We start from the raw sequence: 15649 nt of genomic DNA, 5'->3' as shown, positions 1-15649 counted from the left end.
GCGCTGCGAGGAGCCGGTCTGCTGTGGTTTGCAGCAGGTGAGCTCCGTTGCAGTTCCTTGCGCACCCAGTAGAGGACCTCAGTGATTGCGCTTCTCTCAGAGCTTTGGCTTTTCCCCGGTTGCTACGTGATTTCTTTCTCAATGAAGGGACGTTTCCCCGCTGCAACAACAGGAGCATCCCCGAGCAACAGAGGACGCCAAGTGACCACACCTCCTCTTGCCAGCGGAGTAGCGCTGGAGCCCCTGGGCAGCGGCGCGGGCACCTCTGGGCTGGAGCGGCTTTTCTGCGGGGTCCCCCGGGAGCCCCCCTTTCAGCCCCATTCCCGCGGGTGGCTACCTGCCAGGACGCTCAGGGCGTACATGTCCGAGCCCAGAGATGGCTCTGCGTGAGGTTGGGCTGGGCGCTGCGCACCTGCGGGCGCTACCTGCGGCATGGAGTGGTGCGTGCGGGCAGAGGACAACCACCACCGGGGGAGCCTCACACCTTCTGCTGGGCATTGGACTGCTGCTGCTGCTGCTTCTTCGAGGACTGGAGGCCGGTAAGAGACGCTAGCGCTGGCGGTTCATCCTCTGTGAGCAGTCTGGCATAGATACACTGCGGCTGTGCCAGCCAGGGCTGCACTAACCCCGCACAGCGCCTTGCGCAGTACCGGACGTAGGGGCTGTGTTGGTACGTGGGCACTGCTGACAGCACCAGCTCAGCCTGTAATGCCCTGACAGATGCATGCTGAGGGCACAATGTGATCTGCAGCCATCTCCAGAAACAGGAATGGGCATACCACAAAGCACGCCCAGCCAGCTTCCCAAAAATGGCAAATGTGTGTGTATTTTATTGTAACGCTCTGTAGCCGAGGCTCTCCATGTCGTGTGTTGAAAATGGTGCCATGACATCCACGTTCGATGCATACTGCTAAATCTAACGTCATCGTGTCCCTTCGATGCATTGGGAATGCTCACGCGCCCTACTCTGAATTTGATAACGCTCGCTCGATTCCCCGGGCCGCAGTGTACCCCGTTGTCCTCGACCCCATCGGTGACTGCGTCCTAAGAGGGGCGCGCCGCAGGTAGAGTGTGTAACACAAGAACACAATGCTGTGCTTGTGGCAGCCCCGGGGATCACTACACCTTCATTCCTGACCTGCCGGGGCCGCGCGCAGGTGTGAAGGGATTACCTATCACCATACAACTCCTCTCCTTCAACGAGGCTTGATTTTGGCTGCATTTAAAAACATTTTAGGGGTTGCATGGAAGCGGAAAGTGCGCGTAGTCGAGCAAAAAACCCAGGGCTCTGAAATCCAAGAAACGGACGGTTGTCAGCGTGTTTCAGTTCTCTGTGCTCCAAAGCTGACAGCCCCGGAGCTAGTGATGCTGGTTTGCAATTTCAGCACATTTAGTCCACGCGCAACATGCAGCATGCATTGCGTTTTGTGTTAGTTAGCAGCCTGCTTTTAAGAACTGCACTGTTTTAATGCACATCTCAAGCCTCGTCACAGCGGGTTTACCCGAGAGCGCCCCGTGCCCAGTGGCCTAGCAAGGGTGTCATCACGGGCATGAATGCAAGCTCTGAAAGGGGTGCCTTGCCCCTGGTTGTGCAGTAGAGACAGCAGTTACTGTGGTCCTCTCAGAGCTCTGGGCCGCTGCACCTGCCCTTTCCCGCGCTGAGTGCAGAATGGTTGCTTGGTGAATGCTCCCTAGATTATCCATCTGTTGAAAGATTGGTGAATCGCGGTGAGGATTCCATCATCGCGTTGGTATAGTCTGCCTGTATTCATAATTGCCCATATCCCTTTCCTTAGAGTGAAGTGCTTTATAGTAATCTGTGAAGGATTTGTGGGGGAGATTAGGAGGTTTCTGCACCCTGGCTTTATTTGTGCTCTGAGTGCGCAGTTGGGTGCCAGGCCAGTGGTTTCCACAGTCACATCGCAGTGTTACAGAAGCATGGCAGGCTGTCTAGTTTGTGCCTAGAAGCACGGGTGCTCACCCACTGACGCCACTCCTCGTTTTAGATGCCCCTGGAAGATGCTCGGAGGGGGTTCGCAACAGCCCCACATCGGTTGCGGGGAGCAGCTCCCCTGACAGCATCGATTTTAAGAACTCTCACCGGTAGGCCAGCTCCTTGACACCCCCTCTTGTGTTGCTATGGGACTTTACGTAGGCTTTGTTGCCAGTGCACTGCGGTTGCGCACACTGCTTCCATGGCAGGAACAATACTGCCACGTTCTGCAACGCACGCTGCTGCACCGCACCATCGGTTGCGACCCCTTTGTATTTCTAGTGCATTTACATTTCTCCGTAACTGTGACACGTTTAATCAGAAACCTGATTGTCTCACGGAAACCCCGATGGACAGGAGTCTAGCAGAGGTAATCTAGCGCCGAATATGCGCTCAGACGGGTCACTCTATGCAACACAACATAAACTCGTAACCATGGCGATGGGATAGCAGACAGTGGTTGCCCATCGTGCGGCATTTCTAAGTGCCTCCACCCACAGCACAAATGTAGCCACGGTCCTGTGCTGTAACCTCATGTCCCAGTCACCAGGTAACCAACCATGCACACAGACTAGGCGTGCCAGCAGAGCTCGGGGCAGGGACGTTTAAAGGATTTGGGGGGCCCTGGGCCAAATGTATTTTGGGGGCCCCTGTTCAGAACAGCTTTGATTTTATGATCCAGTTAAAGCCCTTTCATGCCCTCTTTGGTCAAATTGTAAATGTGTGTACATCTGATATTCATGGATAGTGAAGCGTGTTTTCATTATTTTAACACGAAAGCAGCTCACTATTACTGCAAAAAATCTGTCACACCCCATTCCTCATATGTGAGGTCCGTAATGATCTAAGAAACTTTGTATATGAATGTTGTATGAACTAACACACTTTTTCTTCAAAATGTCTGTAATATACTTACACATTAAGCATAAATGATAGCAAAACGCTATTCACAACAATCTGTTATAACTATTCAAGGCCATCAGGGCACGACTCACTGCCAAATATAGCTGCCGCTATCAGGGGCCCCTCTGAAAGGTTGGGGCCCTGGGCCAGAGCCCACTTTGCCATTGCCTTAAAGCGTCTCTGGCTCGGGGGAGGGGCTAGGTGCCCCATGCTTTCGCTTGGTGCTAGCTTTATTGGCCCGTGTTATGCTAGGAGAGTAGCCTTAGAATTCCAGCATGTGCACAGTGACATCGTTGTTGGGCGTTCGCCCCTCCCCCTTTACACTGCCCGCTTCCATAGGCTTAAAGGGGAAGACATGCGTTTCCTTTGCAAAGACCCTGTCCCTCGTTTTCCCGTTTCTTGTTTAGGATTTTCACCTTTTATGAGCCTTCTGCGGCTGACCGTTCGACGCATTTTGCTCCCCACCACAAAATCCTCGTTTCCCGGTTCCTGTGCACTCACTCCTCCCAACCTTGCTATCACAGTCCCTTTCTTTTTCACGACTTCCAACTGTCTCTGCTCAGGATGTGGCACACAATCTGCCTGCTTCCGATTCTTCGACCTCTCATCTATCTTTGCCTCCTCACTTGTGAGAAAGCAATAAACAAGCATTGGCAGCGCCATTAAAGCTCACCTTAGGGATCTATTGGCTTTGCCAATGGTTTTTAGTGATGCTGTACACCAAGGGGACTCGCAGAGATTTTCTCTTGGATCGTCTGTAGTGCGGCCGAAGGCTGCACTAATGCTAGCAGGCTGGGTCGGGGGTCAGGGAAAAGGTGGATGTAAGATGGGTGTAGTTGGAGTGAATTATGTACATGTTGTAGATTGATTTGAGTTACGTTAAGAGATTCATTCTATTCAACCCTCTAAATTATGCCGCTATTCTCTAGCAGAGACACAGATTTGACAGTGCTGTGCTGTATCTGAGTCGTTGTCCCTATACCACACCCTGGGGTAAGCTGTTTCTGTTTTGCTAGCGCTACCTTAAGCGAGTCAAGTGTGCAAAGGAAGTATCTTGGTTTTGAATTGGAATTAAATAGAATCTTAGGTATCACAATCTCCTTATTCCCTTGGTCTCTCATATGTGCAAATTAGGAGTGCTTAGAAACAGGCTCCATTAAGGTGGCAAGTGCTATAAAAACTCTGACGACTCTCACTTTGTCAAGACTTGCGCAATACGTGCTGCTGATAAAAAGATCATATCGGGTAGTTCTTTAGATTTTCATATGTAACGTTCGTGCACAGATTTCCTTTATTGCTTTGCTTATACAATACAGTGTAGTTTAAGATACTTGTGAAAAGTCATCTGAATGTGTCCCTGCACTGTTTTCATTGGATCCTATGCAAATATGTTATAATTAAGGCTCCCTGTTTTCAGTTTTATATGATTTTGATAGATCAATACAGTGGTGGCTGGTGGAATTTGAAACTAGTGAGACGTAAGAGCAATTAATGACCTTTGGAGCACATGTGAGCAAGCTGGAATTTGTTTTAGGAGAGTTTAACCCCCAGAGAACCTTTTTTGAAAAGGGGTGTAAAAAGGTGCATTTTCCAGCACAATTTCTATACTAAATGAACGAAAACGCACATTTCTTATAGGCATTCTTATTTTTTTTTAATGGGCTTTAAAATACCATCATGCAAAGTGTACTTGGTTTAGCATGACACTCATTTCATGAGGCTATTTGGTAGCTGTGTCCCATTTCTTTTACTACTACAATGACATGCCCTTGAACTATGCACTTAGCTTTTAGGGACTGTGAAGAAATGCTGCCTGTGTGATTGAAAAATGCAAGACATAGTATTCTGAACTTTGCAAATTAATAGTATACAGAGATCTGTGTTAACTTGTGTTACGGCTTGCCTGTCTCTTTGTACACATTAATGCTACCAAGAAAGTCCTCAACATTCCAAGTACCTCCCAACTAATGGTCCTAAATTTACCAATTGCTCACTCCACTGCTGCAGCCCACCTTGTGCCCCTTTCAACTTGGTACACCACTATTCTATCATGGAGGGGCCAGATATCCCTTAAAGCAGGTTCTCTTTTCACGGAGAGCTTGCCTACAATGAGGTGAATCCCTGCCTGTCGGAACACAGCACTCGGTGACCCCTGAGCATGGGTCTCTGACACTCTAACTTCACAGGACTGGCCTCACAGGCTCCTGGATATCATTATATGACAAGTGTCACAGGGTCCTAGCTGGTGGCACATGGCCAGTGTCAGATGATCCTGGCTAACCTCACAGGGCCCTGGACAGTGTCACAGGACCCCGACTAGTGTCACATGACCATAACAAGCACACAAGACCTTGACCGGTGCCCCAGGATCTGGCTAGTGTCACATGCCACTGGCGAGGTGCAGTGAGTTCCATATGGTGACACAGGCCACTGATCAGAATTCTGATCGGCTACTGCGGCTCCGACGTGGCAGAGCTTTTCACTGGCAGAGTTGGCAGGACCCTCGGTGGCCCAACTCTTCGGCACTCACTTAATCACTGATGACACATTTGTTCTTAAAAGTTATTTAAAAAAATACTGGCTGTGGCACTGCTTTTCATGTTTGAATAATGCTGCACCTTCTGTAGAGTATTTTCTCGATCCGACAGATTGAATAGGACTTATGCTTTTACTGGTGCTGCATACACTGAGTGCCCTTCAGATAGGCCAGAGCATGCAATGAACTGCAGCGCCATTTAAGACTTTGAGAGTGAAAAAGTATCTTTATCAAACCAAACGGTTAAGCCGTGTGGCGTATTAATAGAAAAATACTTGAAGCTATGACTGTGGATGTACATTTGAATTTATGCATCAAAACAAACAGTTTGAACACGGAGTCCTGGCCGGAGGAGGCGCTGATTCTTGCATTGTGATAAATAACGCGCAGCCAGCTCGCACATGCACGGTGCACCGTATACCATTAAGCCTCATCACTCACCATCAGTCGCGGCTTGTGGGGGGAGGGGCGGGGTCGCGCGGGGTTGGGGGCCAGGGAGGAGGGGGGAGTTTTAAAATAAATAAAAAAATCCTACCTGAGCAGGTTCGCGCCGACTCGTGTCCGTTGGCGCCTACAGGAACGGCACAGCCGCATCACTGCTGGCAAGTGGGTGGCAACCCCTCTCAGCCAATCCTGGCACTGCCAGCAGTGCCAGGATTGACTTAGGGCACGGTTACTCTCTGCCCGCCTGCCCATTAGGAGACCGAGGATTGAGCCTTTGCTCAACCCTTGCTCTCCTAATGGGCATGCGCAAACCTGTGCAGACACTAGTGCGCATGACTGGGCACGGCAAAAAAATTTGCCGACCTTCCCCAGTCATGCGCACTTGTGGTACTGCCTGCTGCCCCTGGTCTGACAATCATGTCAGTCAACATGACGTTAGACCGTCCACCCCCTTCAGACTCTGAAGGGGGTGGGTGGTCCGATGTCATGCTGATTGACATGATTATCAGTTCTCCCTCCGCGTCTCTGAACTTAAGTAAACTGAGAGTTTACTTACGTTCAGACACGCCGAGGGAACTGCGGGCACGGGCGGCTTGTGTGGCAACGCCCCAGTGCCCTAATGGACGCACCGCCCCTGAATACAGACAGAAAACCATTTATTTTCCTGTCTGTATTTATTTTTAAATGTGGCTAAAAAAGGAAATTGGGTTGTTTTTGAGTGATTCTAACGGCTGTCAATCATGACTGCCAGGCCAATCAATAGCTGTGCGGATTGATAGGCAAGGGAATTAAAAAATAAAGGAATTTTAGTAAAGAGCCTTGATTGAACACCAGTAGATTTGCACAACATTGATACTAAAATTTGCATATTTTCTTTTAAGTGCCGATTTTATCATCTGAGTGTCTATGTATTATTGAACCCGGTCAGGTGTTCAGTCACAAGTGTACATTCACTGGTTAAATAAATGCAGAAATATACACATTTCAGCTATATTTTTCCAAAAAAACCTAAAAGAAATATAGATAAATACTGGTAAATTTAGCAAAAAATAAATATGGATAAATACAGATGGACAAAAATATAAATACCATAATACCGTGAGCCCAAGTTATAATGTTCTGGTGAGATGAATTACAAACAACACAGTATATGCGCTTCATTGATGAAGACTAGTCTTCTTTTTCTTCACTTGTGTGTTAACACTCAGTACTGCGGTAAAAGCTGAGAAGTGCGCACTAGATATTTGAGAAAATGCTATTTAAACTACAGTACGCTGCTTCCTTCAAGACCTGCGTAGAAACCAGTCGCGGCCTGAACAGGTAAGTGCGGTGGGGTGGGGGGTGGAAGTCGACATACAATGGGTTAGTGAACATAAAATATATAAATAAAACCACTTACCCGAACACAAGGTAAGTGGTTTTAATTATTTTATGTCTACTATCCCGCCGCATGTCGACTTCCACCACCTACCCCCACCTCACCGCGCTTAACTGCACTGGCCACCACTGCTAGAAACGGGATAGTTGAAAAAAAGTGTACCAACAAGAGCTCATGCATGAACTGACATTACGCAATTACAATGCTCTAATGGTGCTGGAATAATTTTCAGAGTGTGGTACTGAAGTCATAAGGAATATTAAAAATCCATGTGTCGCGCAAAAACAAGTTCAGCCAATGTATTCAGTAGGACAGTGGTAAGGATGTAGTGAGTAACTTAGTTGGTACTTCAGTTTAGGGCACACTGCTGCAAGTATATTACTAAACCATGGTATGGTACCTCACTGCCATTACAGACACACATTTTCAATTGAAATGGGTATTATATTTGTACAGGCATACAGTTTTACTGATAAAACTATACAGCGCACAAATGATAACGTGTGGAAATCAGCATCACCTTGTGTATTGATTTGTTTTGATTGTATTCAAATATTTGTTTCCACCACACCTCAGAATTACAAAAAGGTGCTTCATTTGTGCTTTCCTAATCATTATGTATTCTGAATATTTACACAGTTCATTTAAAGGCATTCAAATTTTGTTGTGTGCTAGAAAAAAATAACATCTTACAGCCTCTCCTTTCACACACCAAGGCCGAGAAAGATTGCCACATAAATACTCTCACTTTGCAGTCTGCGAAAGAAAAGTAAACCCCAAGCTCCCTGGAAGAGAGAGCCTAACATTTGACTTCTGTCTTTAAACACACAGCAAATTTGAAAAGATAAAAACAACATTTAAAGGCCTGTTTATTGCTCATTGTGCAGTAAGAGTTTGAGCATGTGCTCCTCTTTGGATAGTAATAGTAGTTTCAAACATGCGAAGGGTATCCTTTTTTATATCTGATGTTTTTTAGAGAGAAACCAATGCCATGTGTCGTCTTCAAGAAACTCTTTATTAGTTAGATCCTTGTGTGTTTATACACATTATTTACATGTGTGCTCTGAAGGTGCAACAGCTGACACGTGTTTCGCCCCAGGTGGGCAATGAGACCAGGGCTTTCTCAAGGCTTATTGATTATTCTGAAATCACAGAACATTTCTCTTATAATGCAGAACATGAATCTTCAATAGTACATAATAAATGGTGATTTTTTGACAGCGGAGTAATGGTATCAGGTCAATCCCTCATGGAAGTCATCTGGCGAGCTATCCAGATGACTTCCATGAAGGATTGACCCCTGACTTGAGCCTTGAAAAAGCCCTGGTACAGCATTTGTGAAAGTAATGTAAACAGAAAAGTGCTATGATACAGCAGTCGTGCCATTTTGTTGGCACATGCCAACACGGATGTTGCACCTACAAAATGAGGCAAACATATTTTTTTTTGTTTAATTTAACAATCCAAGATGGATTAGTAAATAAAAGCTGTGTGAAATGTGCTTTAAAAAAATAAATAATAATAATTGGGGAGTAAGTTGAGGGTGGGGAGAGGGTTGAAAATGAGGCAACCTAAAGGGAGGGGAGGCAGGCGAGAAGGATGTTTGTGGGTGAGAGAAGGACAAGTGAGAATCAAGGGTGAAACCCAGACAGCAAAGTGCGGGGTCTCTAAAGCACACGGACAATGGAGGGTGAGACAAGAGCACACAAACAATGGAGGGTGGGTGGGTGAGGATGGGGAAACACACAGACAATGGAGTGTGGAAGGGCAGAGATGTAGAAGCATATGGCAAATGGAAAGGGATTGGGGAAGCCAGAATAGTATCGGAAGGTGGGTGGGTTTGGAGGAAGAAAAAACAGCAACGCAGGGAGGGAGGGCGAGGGGAGAAACACACAGATGAGAGAAAGAGGAGGACAAAGTACATTAGGGAGACAACTTGAAAACTCATGCATTCTGGTAGTGTGCTTAACTAAAACAAATAGCACTTGAAAAGGGAGTAGTGGACACAAGTCATTGGGTCATGCACCAGGTGAGGGACAAACAACAAAAGAGTAAAGTCCAAGGAAGCTTACAAATAAGAAGGAAGCCAACGAGAGTGACAATAAAGCCAATCAACGGTAAGCAATTGGCGGGCTTTAATTCAACTGTAAGCTAACAATATGTCTCGCAACAGACATCCCATGAGCTGTCTTAAGCGAAACCTAAAAACACAGGAGACTTAAAAAGGGTATAGTATGGACAAATGCAGTTAAAAAGATGAATCAAAGTTGGGGTGAAACAAATCAGAAAAATAGAGTGGCAAATAGAGAATGATGTACACAAGAGTGAGTGTAATTTTGTGTCAGCCTCGCACACTTACTACCTTCTCATTACTTTGTGTTCTCTCCCACACCATCCCCTTCAGCCCTTTCACCCACTATGAGATCCCTCACTCACTACGTACTATTTGACCCAGCATGTTCGTTGTCACACTGTGCCTTGTCAGAGCCCCCCACACACTGCACCCTCAAACAGTGCACTCCTTGTCTAAGCTGTGCCATCTCTCGCAGTTCCAACTAGGTCCCCTTTGGCCTTCTTAGAGCCCCCTTTCTCATACTAAGCTGCCTAACCTAGTGAGTACATTCTCCCCATTGTGGTGCCATGTCACACAGTCTTTGCTGTCCCAGAAAACGTGTGCCCTTTTATCCGTTCTTTCCTTGTTTGTGCCTTTATGTAGCGTGCATCATTTCACCTCTTCTGTGCACTCATATTCATTTCATCCCATCTCACCCGAAATGACCTCAGCATTCAACCAATCCAACCTGGAAGCAGATTCCTATGACTTTGAAATGCTTTTATGTCCCAAGCCTTCAGTTGAAGTACTTTGAACAGAAACAGTAATTTGAAGAGTCTCATACCGTGCATCATTTGAGAAGTGTCCTTACTGTGTACTCTTACTTTGTTTCGCTTCTTTTTCTTCAGTGTATTTGAATTAAAAAGTATAAACACCAACACAGGGGAAAAACGCCAACTCACCGTTAGCACCGGGCAGCCCGAGGGCACAAGACACTGGTGCTCTGCCACTGATTAAGAGAGAAGGAGGCATCATTCTGGACAGCATCTGGCTTGAGATGTGTGCTGTTCTACTGTTGTGAGCTGTACTGACTTCAAGATTAGTAGAATGTAGTCAAGCTTGGCTGCAGCTATTGTGAGGACTAAAGAAATGGAGGGCTCTTCGAGCACTTCTATTATTGGTGGGTGCATTAGTATTGTATTGTATTGTAATTGCATTTATATAGCTCTTACTACCCCTGACGAGGCGTCAAAGCGCTTTTTCAGGGAGTAGCACACTACTCAGGAACCCATAAAGGATTAGTGTTGAATTAGTATTGTGAAATATGAAAGTCATTTGAGTGGTACCTGTCTTTGAGTCCCTCTTCCCAGTTGTAAAATTGTCTCCATTTTTACACTTAGGATCTTTGGCAGACCGCATGTAAGATACACTAATTTAATACTTTTGACATTTAATATTTTCAAAGTAAAAGTAAAAGAGCACCCTAAGGGTGGATTTACAATGGCTGCCCAACTGCAATTAAATGTCCCATGGATATTAGCAGTGAAACTGGAGAGACGGTCACTCACGGCTTAGTAGCCTCCTAATCATTCTGAATATACATAAATCCAGTAGTAAAGCAAAAGAGTAAAGTCGCGGCCACACTATAATTGTTACTCATAGACCTCAAAGCTGAATGCAAGAAAGCTGAGTTCATCCTTTTAGAAGACTTTAATTCGAACCTCTTTCACTTAATGGAGATGATCGAATGGAAGGGCACGATCACATGCTGGAGGTCCCAGTTCAGATAGACATTACATGCCAAAGGCGTGATAAAACAGGACAAAGTATTCTGGCAACGGGTAGTAAACGGAAGATTCCTAGAAAACCAACCACCTGCACCTACAGGTAACACTGCCAATAGTAGGTCAATTATCAACTCTACCTTGGTTTTGCTCATCGTTTTCTTCAAAATTGATTTTCTTTCAGAAGGTGACCTCTCCTGTAGACAATGGGACTATATATTACCATTCCACTTCTCCCTTGGGTAAAACGTCTGATAAACTTAGCCTTCTCTGACAATTTAAGAAGACTAAAATGGGATGGTTCATTATCCAACAACATCATGTCACAAGGTGCCCAATTATTGGAGATGGAACAAAACCTGGTAAGAAACCCCATCCAAACTGGGGACTCATGCATGGAAAAACTGCTAATGATAAACCTGAATTCTACCTGCAATAAAGCCCAACAGTTAAGCTTGACGAAAAACAAATCAAAATGGTTCACACATGAGCTCTAATAACTGAAAAAGAAGAACCAAGAAAACAGTGCACTAAAGAAAATCCCACCTGATCCAACCCAGAAAGCTAAATTCAGAAAGTCTAGGCAAGAGCACAAGAAAGTGGTCTGGTTAGCAAAAAGGGATTTTGATGACCAATTTTAGGCAAAGCTCTAGTATACAAGTTGAAACAGAAACTCAAGAGAATTTAGGAGAACGATTGGTAACCTAGAAAGAATAACTGATAATGCAGATAAACATCGACGAGTCATGTAGGGAAATTATCTCACCAATCATTACACAGTATCACAAGGTCACAAAATTGGTGTGGGAAAGATGACTCACTGTCATCTAACAATATCCCCTGGCACTTGGCAGTTCTGATCCCAAAGATAATGCATGGCCGTCTCATGGAATAGAAAGATAATGACACAAGGTGTTAGGTTGTAGAACAATCAAAAATACTGGTACAAAAACATAGACAGAGGGTGCACTGGGCCAAAGCGGGGTGCTCAAAGCATTCTTTTGTATCGATTTGTCATTTGGGGCAGAAAATCTAACCACGGTATTCAACTTTTGTCTGGGAAATTAACAGATACTTGACTCATGGCATGGGGCGATCCTCGATGCTAATAACAAAGGAACTGTAAATCAAATCCAGCCAATTACCAGTTAATCACTCTTCTTGACAACAAAGCAAAATACTTTGCTGGTCTCCTACTACATGACGTCAATTCATGGGCAGAGAAGCGTCAGATAATCCCCCTCCACATATAGGGGTTTGCCTATAATGGGCATTCTTTAAAATCTGACAGCATTAATCACGATAATGAAGAGATTTTTTCAAACAAATATAACTTTGCGCGCTGGGTTAGTGGATTTTAAGGCCTCGTTCGACTAAGTAGATAGAACTAAGCTGCGGTGAACAAACTCCCAGATTGGGGTATACCAGCAAAACATGGAGGCAAATCAAAATGGGAGATGGGAGAAGATCTCCTGCAATCTTGCGAAAACTGTTGGCCTGTAACAGGGGTGTGTTTTGGCACCTGCATTATTCACCATCTTTATAGCTGACTGGCCAAAGGAGCTGGTCAAAACCAATGTTCACCCGCCAAAATTGGGAGGAAGACTACAGACAAGCATACTATATGCTGACGAAATCCTCACAGTGAGCAGAACCAAAGTAGGTCTACAAATGTTTGTAAACGTATTGTGTGAGTTCACTGGAACCAGTAAACTTGAAATCAATTTTTAAGAAAATCAAAGTGGTCTCAGTTAGAGAAAGGTCTAAGAAATAGGCTTCCTGGATTTTGAATAACCACAAACTGCTCTAAGAGTCCGAATATACATTTCTGGCAGTAATTATCATCTCAAGAGGAACCTTTTCGGCATACAAAGATCAAATAAATCCTAAAGCTGGTGCATCGGTCTTGGCCTTCCTCTCCCTGTATAAAGCCCTGTGGGGACAAATACTGTCACTGATGCTGAAGGTTATTAGTGCAAAGTTACTGCCCACTCTCTCATAAGGGTGCAGACCTCTGTGTGGCTGCGAAATAAAATTGTTGGAAACCATAAGCGCAAACACCTTGCACATAAAATTCAAACCTACACGTTAAATCCCACTAGAGAGCCTCCAGGGTAAAGTACATTTTCAGGCCTACAGAAATCGGCCAACATAAGAAAATGGCATACAAGCCTCATGAAATTACACATAAATGAATGCTTGCTGAGCGCTTCTAATTCACCACTTTACATGCGCACATCAAATACATAAATAACTGTAAGTCGGCATACACAATTCGTGCAAGTAAGGCCTTTAGCTGAGCACAACTGTTTTATAGTGAGAACATCTTTCACATTCATGTAAATACAACTATAACACGACACCTTCATGTTATTACGGTACATTTTTAGCACCATTATTTTAATATGACAAAACAATAAATGCAGGTGCAACCTACACATGATTATAATGCACCCCTACAAATTAAAGAGCACGTCTGTGCTCTATCACACCCAGAGGTACATTTTCTGGCTACCACACATTGCGTCACCATTGCAAGTCAGGTTAGACGTTGGCGTGACCAAACAAGCCCATTGCAAGACAAGGGACCTATGTGAAAAAGTGCTTTAGGTTAAGAATCTCAAGGGAGGGCACACTACCGTCTGCTTTGGGCAGAATTATCCAGCACACCCAGAAAATCGACATACAGGGAATGTTTGCAAGAATGTTTGAATGACCTACAATCTCTGGAATTCATCAGTGTCTCTCGGACAGTTCAAGAAGTACAGAAATAAAAACTGTCATGTATCCAAGATAATAATATCATTGCGAAGCGGTCATGCGCTTGGATTGTTTTAAACACTTATTTCGCCCCTGCTTGTCAGTCATACTTTGACCATTGCTATTCCAAGTTAACAAAAAATAAGTTAATGGCTTATCACTTTGGTGGCCTCTCTACCTTGGACTTTGCCCCTAAACAGTCCACCATAGACAACCACAAAACATGCAGATGGTGTAAACAAGAGCAGGAATCCATCTTGCACGTGAGTATGTCCTGTGCTTCTCATGAAGCGTAGATTTACTGCACCAGTCATTTAACCTAATGGGGGGGGGGGGTGGACTGGTAGACACGCAGTTATTGAATCCTTTAATGGGTACAATACCAGCCTTGGTGCCCACATTGTCAAATGTTTAAAAGTGACTGAGAAAAAATTACACCTTACGAACTGAGGATCCTTCTCACTTCACTTCAATTCAATGTTTTATTGACCACAGTTTATTTTTATCATTCCTTTTTTAAATTGCACCATGTGTCATTATTAACTTGCTTCACTAAATATGAAAGTACATTTAGGGGGATATTCTCAAGAACGTGTGATAACCATCATAAAATTAGCTTAACGCAACTCTTCACATCGCAGTCTATCACGGGAAAATAACTCCGTGTTAACATGGTATTCTCAACACGGCGGCACCATGCGATAGAACCACGATAATGCATCAAAAATCAACACGACGCTGCAAAAACGCGAAACACGAACGTGAAAATAGTAGCAATGGCGCCAATCGCGATACAAAAAGCAGCGAAAACCAGCCACAGGCCTACAATTCCCACGCGTCATGTGGGAAAATGCACTATAAAAGTAGAAAAAAAATACAAACAAAAGCCAAACAACAACGAAGCACAATGGAGGTAGCCGGAGCAAGTACAGAGGACAACCAGAACCCCACAAGCCCCCCGGAGGACAAGCCTGAGACCTCGGGGTCAGGGAAGGGGAAGGACAAGAAGAGTAGGAAGAAGCTGTTCAGTCCGCCAATCACATATGGCATTTCAGGGAAATGTGAGTTGACAATGTACAAGTACAAACACACATCCGTGATGTTGTTGAAATGTCCACTGTCCCGCATCAAATAGGCAGCTCCCCCCAAAAAGTCACAATGTACACTGTCATGCAGTCTGAATGTAAACATGTACAATGCGTCAACATACATGTGAACACAATGTTAAACTGCATCTCCCCTTCACAGTGCAGGGGGAAATCCAACACTTCCTGCAAAGCAGGCCGAACCTCTCTTCTCTGATGACGAAGAGGACCACCACACCTTTGACTCCGAAGCCCTCCAACAGCTCGTGGAGAGCCTCCCAGGAGCAGGGCAGCCCAGCTGCTACGAGGAAACCCACCCCCTGCACAGAACACACAGCAGGCAGCACTCACCACCACGGCTGCCTCCCAGGACCCCCACGACGAACACATGCCCTTCCAACGCCATGTGTTGGGGTGCCATGAGAAGCTGGTTGAACAGGTGCAGGTGGGGTTCGACCGCATGGCAGCCAAACTAGACGTCATACGTGGGTGTCTAAGTCCCATCACGGACATCCACAGTCCACTCCATGCTCTCCAACGAACCATGGCTGACGAATGTATGACGTTACAACGCATACATTTACAACGCATGCCTTTACAACACAGTTTTTACATCGCAACATTCTTTACAACGCATACATTTACATCGCATGCCACTACAACAAATGTTTTTAAACTACATTTATAACGCATTTCATTACATCGCATAATAC

General features: G+C 45.2%; 1 protein-coding gene across 5 annotated transcripts in view; it reads left to right on the top strand.

The window, feature by feature from the left end:
- The first annotated feature begins 238 nt into the window (after nt 1-238).
- The window catches only part of KIAA1549L (KIAA1549 like), a 667839-nt gene continuing 652428 nt past the window's right edge, over nt 239-15649 (top strand). For all 5 annotated transcript variants that reach the window (XM_085648235.1, XM_085648236.1, XM_085648234.1 and 2 more), the window contains exon 1: nt 239-539. In XM_085648235.1, coding sequence (XP_085504361.1) covers nt 377-539 — 163 coding nt within the window. In that variant the 5' untranslated portion in view covers nt 239-376. The remainder of the gene's footprint in view (nt 540-15649) is intronic.

The sequence above is a fragment of the Triturus cristatus genome, chromosome 3_2, assembly GCF_964204655.1.
Source record: "Triturus cristatus chromosome 3_2, aTriCri1.1, whole genome shotgun sequence".
Taxonomy (NCBI): Eukaryota; Metazoa; Chordata; class Amphibia; order Caudata; family Salamandridae; genus Triturus; species Triturus cristatus.
The sequence above is the reverse complement of the archived record's forward strand: the minus strand, read 5'-3'. Positions and strand labels throughout refer to the sequence as shown.